Source organism: Pteropus vampyrus, unplaced genomic scaffold (genome assembly GCF_000151845.1).
Source record: "Pteropus vampyrus isolate Shadow unplaced genomic scaffold, Pvam_2.0 Scaffold36, whole genome shotgun sequence".
Taxonomy (NCBI): Eukaryota; Metazoa; Chordata; class Mammalia; order Chiroptera; family Pteropodidae; genus Pteropus; species Pteropus vampyrus.
Genome location: NW_011888817.1, coordinates 5093281 through 5108162, shown reverse-complemented (window position 1 = coordinate 5108162; position 14882 = coordinate 5093281). Strand labels below are relative to the sequence as shown.

Genomic DNA, 14882 nt, shown 5'->3' with positions numbered 1-14882 from the left:
TTTTTTTTTTTTTTACTCTAACCTTATCCTAAGGGATAATATTGATAAAATCGTGGGTTTGATGTGGATGTATGATTTTTCCTTAATAGACACTATAATAAATATAAAATTTTAACAATAAGTTTATCTGTGTAGGACTGAAAATTATCTCATGCACCACCCAGTAGTAGTAAGCACACTTCACTTTGGGAAACGCTGAGTCTGCATATCTGGACATGTGTCTCATTTCTGTACATGTGCATGAATGCGGAAGCACAGCCCTGGGGGGTGTGTGTGTGCGCATGCACGTGCACACGCGCAGACGCCCGTCTGAGAGTATTTCTATGTTGTGTCCATGTATCTGCGTGCCCTGGAGGTGGTTGTGTGTGTGTATGCATCTGTAAGAATATGTTTATGGCTACATGTGCCTACGTTTGTGACACTATTGAGAGTGCGCGTCTTTGTATGAAGATATGTGTAGTCCCTATATTCACAGACTCTTATAACATCAGTGCTAAAGGAAATCTTGGAGATTATCTCCAACCCCCACATTTTGCAGATGGGGAAATAAAGGCCCAGAGAAATGGACAAGGATTTCCTCTGCAGTCTTGGGCAAGTACTGTTGCTCCACAGACCTCAGCTTCTTCATCTTTAAAATGAGGGTAACACATATGATCGAGTTGTTTTGAAGACCGAAGATAGTGTATATAAAACTCTTGAGTGCTTACACACTCAACAAATGTTTGCTGTGATCCTTATTACTATTACTACCATCACCAGTATCTGAGGCCCCAGCTGATTTGTTGCAGAGCCCAGTCTGGTGTCTGACGGTACAACGCAGTGTCTGCCCTGCTATGGTACCTCTTCAGCATGGGTGTGTGTGTGCATGTCTGTATTCTTACATGCATCCAACTGTTTAGCAAATACAAGTGCTTGGCGTAGAGTAGGCTGGGGAAACCCATGCATTGCTTAGGAAGTGTGAGTTTGCTTGGCTGTGAGTGTCTGTGTGTCTGTGTCTGCTGCAAACTTCTGTGCAATCATGTGGACCTTGTGTGTATATGCCAGTGTGACCCTCTACACATGTTTGTGGGTATTTATGGACACAGAACCGTGTGAGTGTGGGTGTGTACCGTGGATGTGCCCTTAGTCTTTGTATGGGAAAGAAGGGGTGACTTAAAGCAGGATTGAGGAAGGATTAGAGGCAGGAAGGAGGGCTTGGGACCTAGAAATACTGCAGAGTCCAGAGTCGAGGGAGTTGGGGGTCCAGGTGGGAGCATCCCTGCCCAGGGAGCTCTGACTCTCAGCTCCTCCTACTCACCAGCGCCGGGCTTATTTCCGCCTCTGGAATGCGGCACTGGGAGGCTTCCTGGCAGTGCCGGACCATGTGGAGGACATGAAGGCGGGCCGTGTGGTGGTCTCTGAGCCTGGAGCCGGAGGCAGCTGCATCTGGTACTACGAAGATGGGCTGCTGAAGAACCAGGTACCGGTTTAGGGGCGGAGACATGCAGGCCAACCTTGGGGAGTCCCAGCCTAGTCAAGAACAGGACCCACCCTTGGACCAGAGAAACAGAGACACACACAGACAGCAGGACTCTGGGGAGGTGGAGAATGCAGCCTGTGCACTCCTGGGCAATTCAGGCTCTTCTCTGAGCCTCTGTCCCCCATCAGCAGGAAAGAACATTGAACCAGATGCTTCTAGGGGACTGCCCAGCTCTGATAACCTGTGGCAGAACTTGGATCCTAGTAATGATAGATTCACTCCACAAACATTTCCTGAATACCTACCGTGCGCCAGGCACTGTTCTAGGTGCTAAGAATACAACAGTGAGAAGCCAGAAATGACTCCTGCCCTCCTGAAGCTTACATCCTAGTGGGGAGAGGCAGAAACAAGTTAAATGAGTGAAATATCTTAGTACTTTAGATGATTAAAAGTACAATTGATAAGGGGAGCCGTTTCTGGGAGGGCGACATTTGAGGGAGGCAGCTGTACAGATGTCTGAGGGAAGAGTATTCCAGGCAGAGGAAATAGCACGTGCAAAGGCCCCAAGGCGAGAATATGCCTGGTATTTTCCAGGACTCGCAAGGCCACCTGAACGGCTGTAGTGAAGTGAGTGAGGAAGAAGTAGCAGGACATGAGATCAGAAAGATTATGGGGGTGTAGGTCTTTCTAGGTTATTAAAGGGTTATCTTTTACTTAGAATGAGAGGGAACACTAGCTGTGTCCCCAGTGCCGCATTAAGCCTTTCGCGTGAATACCTCATATCATCCTTAGCGGGCACTGCGGGCAGGTCCTATTTTACTCTCCGTTTTATGGGCGAGGAAAGCAGAGCACAGAGGAGTTAAGTAACTGGCTGAAAGTCATGTAGCCAGTAAGTGTGTGAGGCTTGTCTGATGCCAAGCTTCTTGGAAGAGCTAATATTTTTTCAGCCCTTCCATGGTGTCTCACATTGAACCTTTACAACAACCATCCCAGAAAACCAAAGCTCAGAAGGATTAAGAGATATCCCCAAAGAGCCATAAGAGCAAGGATTCAAAGCTGGGTGTGACAAGGGTATCTTGGGTTTGGTGGAGTCTCTGTGGGCTGTGGGGGGAAAACAGTGCCTGATGACCCCCTGGGGCCTCAGGTGGCTCCCACCATGAGCCTGCAGGTGATTGGGCCCCCCAGCACAGGCTCCAAGGTGGTGCTGTGGGCTGAGAGCCGCCTGCCCCGCCAGACGTGGAGCATCAACGAATCGGGCCACATCTGCAGCCAGATGTTTGAAGGCCGGATCCTAGATGTGAAGGGTAAGGTGGGGGTACCTGTGGGAGAAGGCGTCTGGGGGAACTGAGGACATTGTCCCTCTGACCATCTCCCCTTCTCTTACCCCTTCCGCCAGGTGGCCGGGGCTATGACCAGGACCATGCAGTGCTGTGGGAGCTGACCAAGGACAGGGTGTCCCAGATCTGGACTGTCCATGTGCTTTGACACTCCCCTTTTCCAGCCCTGGCGGCTTTCCCTGGGATGAAATGTTTGTATAGGTTTTGTTGTTGTAAAATAAGTTGTTTTCTAATATGCTGTCAGTATCCTCATCTCTGTGCAACTTGATATTTGGGGGTGGGTGAGGATTTGTTCACCCGCCTTCTTCCCCTACACTCAGGCTGGCTTCTTCCTTCCCTTCCTGCTCCAGTTCTGGGGCTCAGATGTAATGCCTTCCTTTGCCACCAGAGGGACCCCTGAGACCAGACTAACTGATGAGTGTGTGGTGGTTTGTTTTTTTATAAAAACACAGCCACCCCCAAACGATGTGTTCTGAGAGACTGCTCTGAGCCAGGTCTGGCACTGGTCTGTGGGGGTACACACATGAACCAAGTCCCTCGATTGAGTTTCCCTCAGGGGACTCACAGGTCCAGTGGAGGATTCTGATGGGTAGAGCAGTACGCTAAGTAACAGGGTAAGAACAGAAGTGGAGGGATGCACAGTGCAGGAACCCAAACCATTTAGGGCTCAGGGTGAGCTGCTCAGCTGAGATGTGGAGGATGGGAAGGAGTCAGCCAGGCTAGAGGGGAGCAGAGGAAGTATTCTAGAGATGCAGACAAGTCCAGGGGTGAAACTGGGAAGTTCAATGGGATGGATGGATGCACAGTGGGCCGGGAGGGCAAGGTGAGTGGGAGCCACACCCCAAGGGCCTTGCCCACTGGGGCACCTCTCAATTTTCCCTGACTCTGGTCTCAAGGCCTAAAGGTTTGGCCTTAGTCAAGAAGCCAGGACAGAGGGTCTGGGTCCCTTGCCCAGCTCAGAGAGGGCATGACAGAGAAGAGCAGCAGCTCCTCTGTCCCCCAATCTAGCAGGCACTTTTTGGCCGCTTGGGCAAGGTCCTCAGAGATGGTTAACACCCTTGTGGCCTTCTCTGGGGTTCCTTTTCCTCTCCGCAGCCCTTATTACCGCCAGCCCAAAACTCAGGAAGGGAAGGAGTGGTTAGAGCCGTTATTTGTTCTTCCTGCCTTCCCAGCACATAGGTGGGCAGGGCGAAAGTGGACAGCTGCCTCCTCATCTTCTCAGCCCCTCATGGCTGGAGATGTGAGGCTGGGAACCTCTCGAGACTGGGAGGGGGCTTGTTCTCTCTGAATCCGTCATTCTGAAGACACCCAGGTACTGGGTTTGGGGGTCTCTGAACCTCTGCAACTGGAGGCATCCAGGGTGTGGGTGGGTGGGGTTGGGAGGTCCACTGGAACCATCATTTCCAAACACCCGGGGACAGATGAAGCAAATGCAACTAAAGGGGACGGCGAAGATGGCAGGTTCTGGCCCTGGGCCTGTCCCTGCGAAGTGATCCTAAGGGGAGGGGCCTCCGCATTTGGACTTTGGGGCAGGGGAGCTGGGGTGGGAGCCCCCTGGCACCACCTCCTCCTAATGGGGCATGGGAGGCTCCTTGGCATTGCTGCAGACCTGGTTCTTGGGGCCCAGTGATGACCAGTAACCACACATAGGACCCCACTCCAAGTACAGGACAACTTTATTGACTCCCAGTGGGTGATGCTAGCCCCTCCACATCAGCAGCTCCCTCTGTTGGCCATTGTCCCCAAGGCACTATCTGTCCATTCCCACAACTGGTGATCTCTGGCATCAACCCCTGCCCAGGATTGATGGGAGGGGGCTTCTCTTGCTAGTGATGGTGGCAGCCATCTCAGGGGACACAGGGCTCAGGCTGAGGCATGTCACCTCAGCTGAGGTGGAAGAGCTGGATGAGGGTGTTGGTCAAGAACAGAAGGACACTGCCGCTGCCCAGGCTGCTGAGCGCTGGGGCTGCACTCTTGGTTCTCCTGTTGCCGAGGGGAGGGTTGGTGGTGGTGGTGGGGGGTGTGGTCCTGTTGCCCAACACTCCAGTTTGTATCTGCAAGAGAAGTGGCGTAAACTCAGGGCAGGCGCTCTTGAATCTCATGTTTGTTGTTTAGAGATGCAGTTCCCCCACTAATATGATAGTTCTCACTTCATAATCGTGACTTCTACCACAAGGTCCTGTAGAGATGATTGACTGCTTCCCGCCTTCACACAAGCAGGGTCAGAGGCCCACCTCTCACAGAACCTTCCTGTCACCTCCATCAGCTACCTAGCTCCTCTAGCCTGTGGAAGAGCGGGGAGCCTGTGGCTGTACCCCTTAACCTTACTAGCTGGGCCAGGGGCTTCACCTCTCTGAGCCTCAGTTTCCTCATCTTCTGAATGGGGAGAAGAGTCCAACAGAGTTGTGGTGAGGGAGGGTCACATGAGACAGGGCTTATGAGAAGGCATCTGACAAAGTGTGTGTGAGTGGATGGATAGGTGAAGAAATGGCCAGATGGTGATAAAACTGTTCTCAATGCTTTATCAAGCTGCAACTAAAGCTGCTCTTGATGGAGAGTAAACTGTTCTTGATGATGCTCAAGCTGTTTTTGATGCTTATCAAGCTGTTCGTGATTAAGAACTTGATGTCTTCTGTCTCCTATGCTGACTACAACCCTCTAGGCACATGGGATGCTGCTGAGGCTGCCTCTTAGAATAGCAGATGGTTTTGAAACTCCAGCTATTTCTGGAGTAGGAGGTTTCTGCCATCTCTGCATTCCCGAACACCCAGGTTTCTCTCCTCAGGAGTCCCCTGCTACCTCCAGAGCCGGAGCAGGCTCCACTTGAACATTTCCTGGCCCCCCTCCCAGTAAGACCATTTCCCCAGATTCGCTGTGGGCTGATGCCATTCTCACTCAGGCTGCCTTCCTAAGTCTTTTAATTCTCTATCACTCCACAGCGCCTCGTGGGTCCCTCAGTGTGCCTGGCACCCTGTAAATGCTCCCTAGCCTTGGATACAGGCTTCTGTTCAGGGGTGGCCCTCAAGTAGTCTGACCCCAGCCAGAACAGCTAGAAGGCTGGGAGCCAGGACCCCCTGAGTCCTTGGTTCCCCTGCTAGAGCCTGTTTGTCTGTTTTCATGGGAGAAGACTGGGTGCCCAGGAGCTCACATTTCCTCCCTCCCATTCCAGGCAGATCTGGGGAGTCCTCCGTGGTGGTACCAGGGGCTCTCAGGGGCTGCTCTTACCTGAATCATAACCAGGAGGCTGATGGTGAATAGGAGGAAGAGGAAGCCCTTCATTTTGCAAGGATCTTGGTAGCAGCTTTTGGAGATGAGCACAGGGCTGTCTGCAGGCCCCTTTTGGCTTGGCTGCTTTTGAATCAGGGAGGCGGGGTGGAAGGAAGAGGAAGGACGGCCTGTTAGGTGTGATTGGGTGGGGTGCGGCTTCCTTCTACGGATCTCCAGGTTGAGGACAACAGCCCCTAGGTTCTAAGGCCCTGGCTGATGATGCATTCTAAATTGAGACCCAGCCAAATCCCAAGGGATGGGAGGTGGGCAAATCAGTGGGACAGTAAGTAGGGCCCTGGGCTTGGAGTAATGCCTACTGGAGATTGAATTTTTGTTTAATCACCTACCAACTCTGAGACACTAGGGCAGAAACCGTACCTCTGAGCCTTTGAAAAAAGGATGCAGTATAACCCATTTAAATGTGCCAACACATAGTAAATAGTATATAAATATATTTTAAGAAGTACGGTACAGGAGCTGAAACAAAAAAGTTAAGGTTGTAGGTGGCTCCACAGGTTCGGAACATTAAGACTCGGGGGTGGGGGTGGGGTGGGATGGTAGATTTCCGTGAAAATGAAGGAGCACTGCACTAGAAATCCGGAAACCTAGCTTCTAGGTAGGTCCATTCCTTTGGGCCTCATATTTCTCATTTCAGCTGAGAAGACAAGTGAATTATTTCTGAAGTTTCTTAAAATCTAGCATTTCGTGATTCGAGTAAATAGCAGATAGGTTGTTTGTGTCAATTTAGGATGGATGGGAAGGGGGCTAGTGGAGGGACAATCAGGTGACTAAACTGCAGTAGGGGATGGCTGTGAAGTCCCAGCGAGGGGTGGGAGGATGAGGTGAATCACGAAGTTGCCTGGAGGGTACTCCATTCTCCATTCTTTGTACATTCTATTGTCTCAGTGGGGCTCTGCAATAGGTTTTTTAGCTATCCCCATTTCCCTGATGAAGAAACTGAGGCTTAGATATCAAGTGGCTTTTCCAAGGTAATAAAATAAACGGTGGAACCAATCTCATTTGAACTTGGATCCAGGTCTGTTTGAAGCCACAGTACGTATGTAACCTCTGGGGCCTAGAAGCCACCAATTAAGTCTTGATTCCCTGCCCCTCTTCCTCCTGGAGGATCCAAGGATTGGCTCTGTAGCCTCACCCACTCTCCATTTCTTAGTCTTTTTTTTTTTTTTTTTTTTTTGGTCTCATTTACATGCCAAATAGTAAAAGAAAACCCTCTCACTTCCCCTTCTATGGTTGTGGGCCTCCTGTTGCAAGCTTCCTACTTACTGTAAGCCTCAAAATACCTGAGCAGGCCACTGGGAGCCCCCAGCTCTGGCTAAAAAGAACTGAGAGTCCGCTGGTGAGAAGCCAGGAAGAAGGAGGGGGCAGGAGTCTTGAGGCCCCTGAGGGTCGGGTAGGGAGGAAAGTAGGAGGAACTCTCAATTACTCACCATTGCCCACCCCCATCAGCTCCTTCACCAGATGTCTCTCCCGATCCTGACTCATCTCAGCCGCCTTTGGTGTTCCTGTGGCGTGGGTGATTCTGAGGGTTCTTGAGAGTCAGGGAGGTAGCAGGTTCTGAAAGGGCACTGGCCCAGGAGGCCCATGTTGAAGTCCAAGACTGCTCTGCTGAAAATTTGCTTCATCACACTGGGCAGTCTTCTCCCCTCTGACTAAGAGGCAGCTGGACAGGCCAAGCCCTGGGGCCAGCTGGGTTGTATCTTAATGCTGCGGATGCGTGTGAGGATACTTAAATGCTAGGCTCGTACTTGTAAAACTTTTCTTACAAACCTCAGACATTTCATTTCCACATCCTGAACCTCTGCTGTGGTCTGAGCCTGAGCTGCTCATGGTAGTGAGGTCTTGTGGGTGCTGGAAGGATCGTTAAGGGCCATCAGGACTTGGGGCATGGATGGACATCTGGCGTCTGTCAGTACCTGATGGAAGTGGGGTTACACACCTTTTCCTCTCCTGCCCTCTGATCAATTTTATTCTGTCTTGACAACAACTAGAGAGACAGAACCCTGGTCACAAAGCTTAAAGAGAAACCCTCATTCTACAGATGGGAAAACTGTTACAAAGGGACCAAGAAGGGCAGGTTAATGGCAGAGCTGGAGATAGAACCTAGTCTGTCTCTCGACTTCAGTGTCCTACTGTACACCTTCTCCAGACCTGACTATGGAGCTTTTATTAGCAAGATGGGAAATCTCAGCCCACATCCCTTATAACTGTCCCCAGGGATCAAGACCAACCTCCTTAGTGTGACATATAAGGCCCCTGCCTTCCTTCCAGTCTCATGTTTTGAGTTCCATAACATCCTTCTCCCACACCCTAGTCCTTCAGCCACACCCAACTTGCATCTCAGCTGCTGCTCTAGGCTCTTTTATACCCCATGTGTTATCTCTCCAAGGAAAGCCATTTCCAGTTATTTTATCTGGCAAACTATTTGTTCTTCAAGACATAGCTCAGAAGCTCCCTCTTCCCCTGGGAAACTTTCCACTTCCGCTAGGAAACTCCTTCAAAAAGAGAGAGTTCTTTAGTGTTCCAAGAGCTCCTTCTGTTGACCTCTGCTCTAAAGATTGTGTCTGGTCCCTTGAGGGGATACTAGGTCTTGTCACCTCTACAACCCAGCATAGCACAGAACATGGCATAGATTAGGGATAGTTGAATGAATGAGTGAATATAAGGCAACTACTCCCACCTCCATGCCTGTATTCATTCAGTCAGTAAGTATGTATAATGGGGCAACAGCAGATTTAAGAATTGGGGAGTTACCAATGCAGAATATAATTAAGGGGAAGAGAGAGGTGAGCCCTTCATTTGCGGTTGCTTTTCCTCTAAAAGTCTTTGCTGCTTCCAGAAGAGACAGCTGAGAAATAGAGCTTTCTACAAAGAAAAATCTATAGTTCAAGACCCGCTAAGAAAAAAGGGCCATGGTAAACGGCCCCACCAAACCAGGCCTTGGGTTGGGACCATGAAAGGTTACACCTGAGAAGTAAGTGAACAGGAAACAACAACCTAGCCCTTACAGAAATTGAGGACAATATGACAAATACATACATATGTACATACGTACATACGTACACACACACACACATATATATATACATACATACATATACATACACGAGAGAAGCAACAGATAATAGAAACAGTAACACAGAAGATCCAGATGACCAAATTATCAACCAAACTTTCAAATAACAATGCTTAGTATATTTAAAACATATAAGGCAAGATCGAGAACTCAAAATTATAGAAAAGATTCAAATAGAAATTTGTGAACTTAAAAATACAAGAATAGAAAAGTCAAAGGGGAAAAGTCAAAGGAAAATGTTCCCATTTGGAGAGGCTTGTATATACGAAAGAGTATGATAGTTTCTGGAACATGGAGAACGGTAGAGGGCAGGACTCAATATGAAGGCCCTATATGTCATGCTAAAAGGGGCTTGATCCAAGGCTGTGGTGATGTGGGTGGGAAAGAGCTAGGCATTTATTCTGAGGGAAAGCTTGCCTTTAGAGGAACTCTCTCTATTTTTTACCTTTCCCTCCAGTGGCCCTCACCCCAGATGTCCAGAGGGAATCCTGGATGCGCTTGGAAGCTGAACAGATTGGCCTCCAATGTCCTCTCAACACTGAAATCTTACGTGAGCCTGAGACCTAGGAAAGATTTCCAGACCCCTCTGAAATGGGGGATAGAGAAATATAGGTCAGAAAAATAAATATTGGATGAGCTTAGACTATTGCTGTGTTTTCATAACTTTGTTTTTGGAAAACACTTTTTAAAAGATAATAATGTGACAATGTTACGAAAAACTTAATTTGCACAATAATCCTGTGAGGTAGATTCTATTAGGATCTCTGTTTTACAGCTGTGAAAACTGAGGCTCAGATGAATAAAGTAGCTTGAGCAAGAACAGCCAGCTAGTTAAGTGACAGAGCCCGGTCTCATAGATTTGTTAAGTTATGCTGATCCATAATATATTCTCAAACGATAGCTATTGTTATTTTCCAAGTTTCTATAATGAAAATGTATACTTTTGTAATAAGTCTCTGACTTTCCCCAATAAATGTTATTTAAAAAATAATAAACTGGCCCGCCAGATTAGAGAGCTCCCATCTCCCTCACACAAACTTGGTGTTTGCCTGCTGCAGAATATCAGGCCAGGCTTTGGGCCCTGGGTAGGAGGAAGGCATGTGGTAAATCCTGATGCCTGGGTAAATGCCAGTTCATGCTTCCCAGTCTCGCTGAGGCAGGAGGCAGTGGGCAGACCACAGCAGGTCTCAGGAAGCCAGAGTCCCCTGCCTCCCATGTTGTTGGGCCTTGCTGAAGGAACATGACCAAGGTGACGGTATGAGGTTGCTAATCCCCTGGCCATGGCCTCGACACCCCAAAACCAGTTGGCCCCAGTATGACCTTTCTCATCTCATATACCTCAAGCTTTAGAGAACTTTCTGACAGCAGCTCAGTGGCAAGAGAGCTCTCCCACCTCCAACTTCCAGTCATGCTTTCCACCTGAACCCCTCCCTTGGCACCTGCGACTTGGTTTTGCCTGCCTGTTTTACTAAAATGGATGCTTTTAGAAAGAGCACGGACTCCAGAGGCAGGCAGTTTTGGGTTCTAATCCACTTCTGCTTTTTACCTGTGCAGTCTTGGGCAAGTCACTTTACTTCTCCGAGCTTCAGTTTTCTCATATGTAAACCTCATAATATTAGCACCCAGCATTTGGAAGGCACTCATTAATTGGTAGCACCCTTTGGCCTCCAACTGAATGCAGAAAGTCAAATGGAAAATATTAAAAAGTGCTGTCTGAGACATGCAGAGAAAGGGCCTTGGTGGTTGAACCCAGGCATAAAGAAGTGGTTGTCTGAGATCAGAAGACATAGACTCCCAGACTATCACAGCTGGAAGGCTGAGGGATAATGCTAATGACAGTTAAAAACAGGAAATGTTTCTGAAAACATACTCTGTGTGAGTGTTGGGACAGGTACTTTGCATATATTACCTCATTTAATCTTCACAGCAACCCTGTGAGGTGGGTATTATTTCCATTTTACAGATGAAGAAGCTAAGGTGAATAATTTGCCCAAGGGCACACAAATCAGGAGCCAGTACTCCTGAAGCCAAAATCCATGCTCTTAACTAAACTGCCTAGTTGCTCTAATCTAACACCTTAATTTTACAGATGAGGCTCAGGGAGGGGAAGGAATTTTTACACAAAAGAACTAGAATTTGAGCGTCCCTTCAGAGAGTCACCCATCCTGTCAAGAAGTTAGAGAAATTCCGATTTAAGAAACATTTATTAAGTATTTTCATCATTTCAATTCATGCTCAAAACAGCCCCACTCAAGTATTGTACTGATCAGATGGGGAAACAAGCTCAGGGGGATAAGTAATTTTCCCCAAAATCAATTTAGCAAAACAGTGGGACTATCGAGATTACACATTCAGGTCTGGAGGCTTCCAGCATTTCATGAATCTAACCCCAGGTTCTTCGCTTTCTGCGCCTCGGGGTGGTATTAATGAACCCTCCATTTCCTCAGACCCTGAGTACTCTCAGAGCGATGGATTCTGGGACTTAGAGTATCCCGGGAAGAGTTTAGACTCTCTTGGCCAATAGAATCCGAGCACAGATGCCTCCGCTGCCTACTGGTTGCTCAGGGGCGCGAATTAGCCAATGAGAAGCGCATGGGTTTTGGTCGCCTGGGAAACCGCGTGACAACAAGATGGCGGTGCTGCGGGACGGCTACAAGGCCCTGCGTGGTGAGTCGGCAACCGAGGCCTTTCTGCCCGCGGAGTCCCGTACACTGGCTGGGGCCTCGCCCCGAGAGCCCAGCAGACCCGTGTCCCGGCTCCCCAGCAGGCCCACCGTGTCCTGGGAACTGATTCGGGCCCCTGCCTACCATGGCTACGCATGGAGGCGGGAGGGGGCGACGCGGCTCCCAGGGCGGGGTTTGGTGGTGAAAGAAGTCGCGCAGTGAACGCTTCCAGCTGGGGATCTAGGGAATGAAAGTGTGCAGCCTGCCGGCCCCTGTAGGCGCTAGAGAGCAGTCTGACCTGGGGGAAGCAAATATGTCAAGGAGGTGTGACGAAGGATGTTGTCAGTCAAGCACAGTCCTGGCTTGGGTCCCAAAGGCGTAGAGGGACACAGCTTTCCCCGCACAACCGAGTATGCAACTTTTAGGCGTCTCTGGCCTGAGGGAGAATGCAGTTTGCCTCTGGAAGCCCCCCAAGTGAAGGGAGCAAATATGGCTCTGTCCTGAGGAAACCCCTGTCTGAGGGAATAGAAGACACAGCCCGGCACGCTCAGGAGTCCCCAGACTGATGGAAAAATACAGTCGTAGCCCTCAGGGGTCTCCTATGATACATGGGAAAATTGATCAGGAGACAGTGTGTTTTGGATTGGCCTGGAGTTAGACTAGAAGAAATAAAGTCAATTGCGGGACACTGTGACAGCCTCAAAGGGCAGCGAGAGCCCCCTAGGATGGCTAACAGTGGTCATAGAAAGGAGAATCTATGTGTGAGAGACTTTACAGAGTTTAACCTGCAGGGTTTGGTAACTAATGGAATTAAGAGGGAAGGACGGAGAGAAAATTTTTGTGGTGGATGATGGGGTCCCATTAAGAACCGGGAAGTAGGAGGAGCTTATTTTAAGGGCAGATGTTGAGTTGGGGGCCAGGTCCTTTTTTTTTTTCTATGATAGTTTTATTGAGATATAATTCACATACTATATACTTCACCTCTTTAAAATATAAATTTCAAGTTTTTAGTATATTCATGGAGTTATACAACCATCACCACAATCAATTTTAGAACATTTTTATCAGCCTAAAAGACACCTTAGCAATTACTGCTTCCTTGCCCCATTTACTCCTCAGCTGCCCCCAGCCCTAGGCAACCACTAATCTACTTTGTGTCTATAAATTTGCCCATTCTAGACATTTCATGTGGATGGAATCATAACAACATGTGGTCTTTTATGACTGACTTCTTTCCCTCAGCATAATGTTTTTCAGATCCATTCACACTGTAGCATGTATTTCATTCCTTTTTTTATTGCCAAACAATCTTCCATTATAAGGATATAGCACACTTGTTTATTCATTGGTTGATGGACATTTGGGTTGTTTCTGCCTTTTGGCTACTGTGAATAATGCTGCTATGAACATGTGTACAAGTTTTCGTGTGGACATGAGTTTTCGTTTCTCTTGGGTATATACCTAGTAGTGGAATTGCTAGGCCATAAGGTAATCGTTTGTGTTTAAACTTCTGTTGAACAGCCAGACTGTTTTCCACAGCACCATTTTACAGTCCAACAAAGGTTCCGGTTTCCCCACATCCTCACCAACACTTGTTAATTTCTGTCTTTTTGACCATTTTCTTTTGAGGGGTCATTATGGCAATGAGACTTGGAAGAAGGAAGGGATAATCAGGTCTGGTGGGAATTCATGCAGGACAGTTTGAGCCACTAAAGACACAGTGCCTGGGGCTTTTTAGCATGATGAAAATGTTCTAAAATTGATTGTGGTGATGGTTTCACAACTCTGTGATATTCACCATGGTAACTATGTCTCAATAAAGCTGTTTTTTTTTTTTGAAGTTCACATACTGTATGATTTCATTTCTATAACCTTCTTGAATTAAGAAAATTATAGAGATGGAAAACAGAGTAGTGGTTGCCAGGGGTTAGGGATGATGGAGAGAGGATCATGGGCAAGACTATAAAGGAGTAGCATAAGGGAGATGTAAATGGTGACAGAACAGTTCTGTATCTTGACTGCAGTGATGGTTACACAAATGTACCCATGGGATGATATGGCATGGAAGGATACACACATATAATTATGTAAAATGTAACTAACTATTGTGGGAAACTAGGTGAAAGATACAGAAGACCTCTCTACTGTTTTCCTAAGCTCTTGTGAATCTATAATAATTTTAAAGTAAAAATTAAAATATAACTAAAGAACAAACAGAAACAAACTGAAAAAAGTTAGAGGGAATTAGCCCAGCCAAAGGAAAGGTGTAGTTAGGAGTGGGAGACCATTCCTGGAGGGAGTTCCAAGCAGGGAGCCATGTGCACAAAGGCCTGGTGCCTTTGAGGCCAGGCTGGCAGTTCAGAGTGGCTCAGATGTGGGAGGGGAGAGGAAGGATGAGGTCAGGAGACACGGGCAGAGACCAGATAGATCATCCATTTTAAGGAATTGTGAATGTCTTTCTGTGAGTGAGAAGGAACCACTGGGAGCTCTTAGTAGGGAAATGACATGTCAGTTTTGTGTTTAAGAAGATCCCTCTGGCATAAGATGGAGATTGATCGAGGGAATGATAGAGGCTTTTACACTTGGCCACACAAACCATGAGAATGTCCGGACAAGACAGCAGGGGTTGGGGCAGGCTGGGGCAGATGTGGGAGGCTGGATGGTCCGGGCAGGGAAACTCTGGGCCTGGTTCTTGGAGGGCTTCTGTGAGAAAGGGGCTGAGCATGAATCTTAAACTCCAGAATGAAGTCAGAGGAGGCTGCCTCCAGGCGGCACAGGTCCCCTTGCTGGGCAGTTTCAAGAGCAGGGTAGGGCCGGCCAGTGCCACACATTTCCAAAGTGGTTCTAGGATTTCTAGATACCAGCCATATAATATACTACTACTTAATTCACTGAATAGAGTAGTGCCCTTTAATTACGTCCCTGATGTGCATTCATCTTTCCAAAAGGAAGCAGTAAAGGAGGGAAACCAAGATTAATGAGTGCCCCTCCATGTTCCAATAACAATAAAAGCAACAACAGCCATAATTCACATTTGTAAGTGCTTCCTTTGAGTGCAGTGC

General features: G+C 48.1%; 2 protein-coding genes across 2 annotated transcripts in view; one reads left to right on the top strand and one right to left on the bottom strand.

The window, feature by feature from the left end:
• CRYBG2 (crystallin beta-gamma domain containing 2) overlaps positions 1–3009 on the top strand; it is a 16909-nt gene extending 13900 nt beyond the window's left edge. Inside the window, exons 15-17 of the mRNA XM_011358047.2 lie at positions 1301–1459; positions 2604–2763; positions 2856–3009. Coding sequence (XP_011356349.1) covers positions 1301–1459; positions 2604–2763; positions 2856–2944 — 408 coding nt within the window. The 3' untranslated portion in view covers positions 2945–3009. The remainder of the gene's footprint in view (positions 1–1300; positions 1460–2603; positions 2764–2855) is intronic.
• A 1445-nt stretch (positions 3010–4454) lies between these two features.
• On the bottom strand, positions 4455–6285 carry CD52 (CD52 molecule). Its single transcript, XM_011357662.2, has 2 exons — positions 6022–6285; positions 4455–4850 (listed from the first exon to the last, which is right to left on the bottom strand). Exons 1-2 carry the CDS (start codon positions 6073–6075, stop codon positions 4680–4682), a joined length of 225 nt encoding a protein of 74 aa, XP_011355964.1. The 5' UTR covers positions 6076–6285; the 3' UTR covers positions 4455–4679.
• Positions 6286–14882: the final 8597 nt, after the last annotated feature.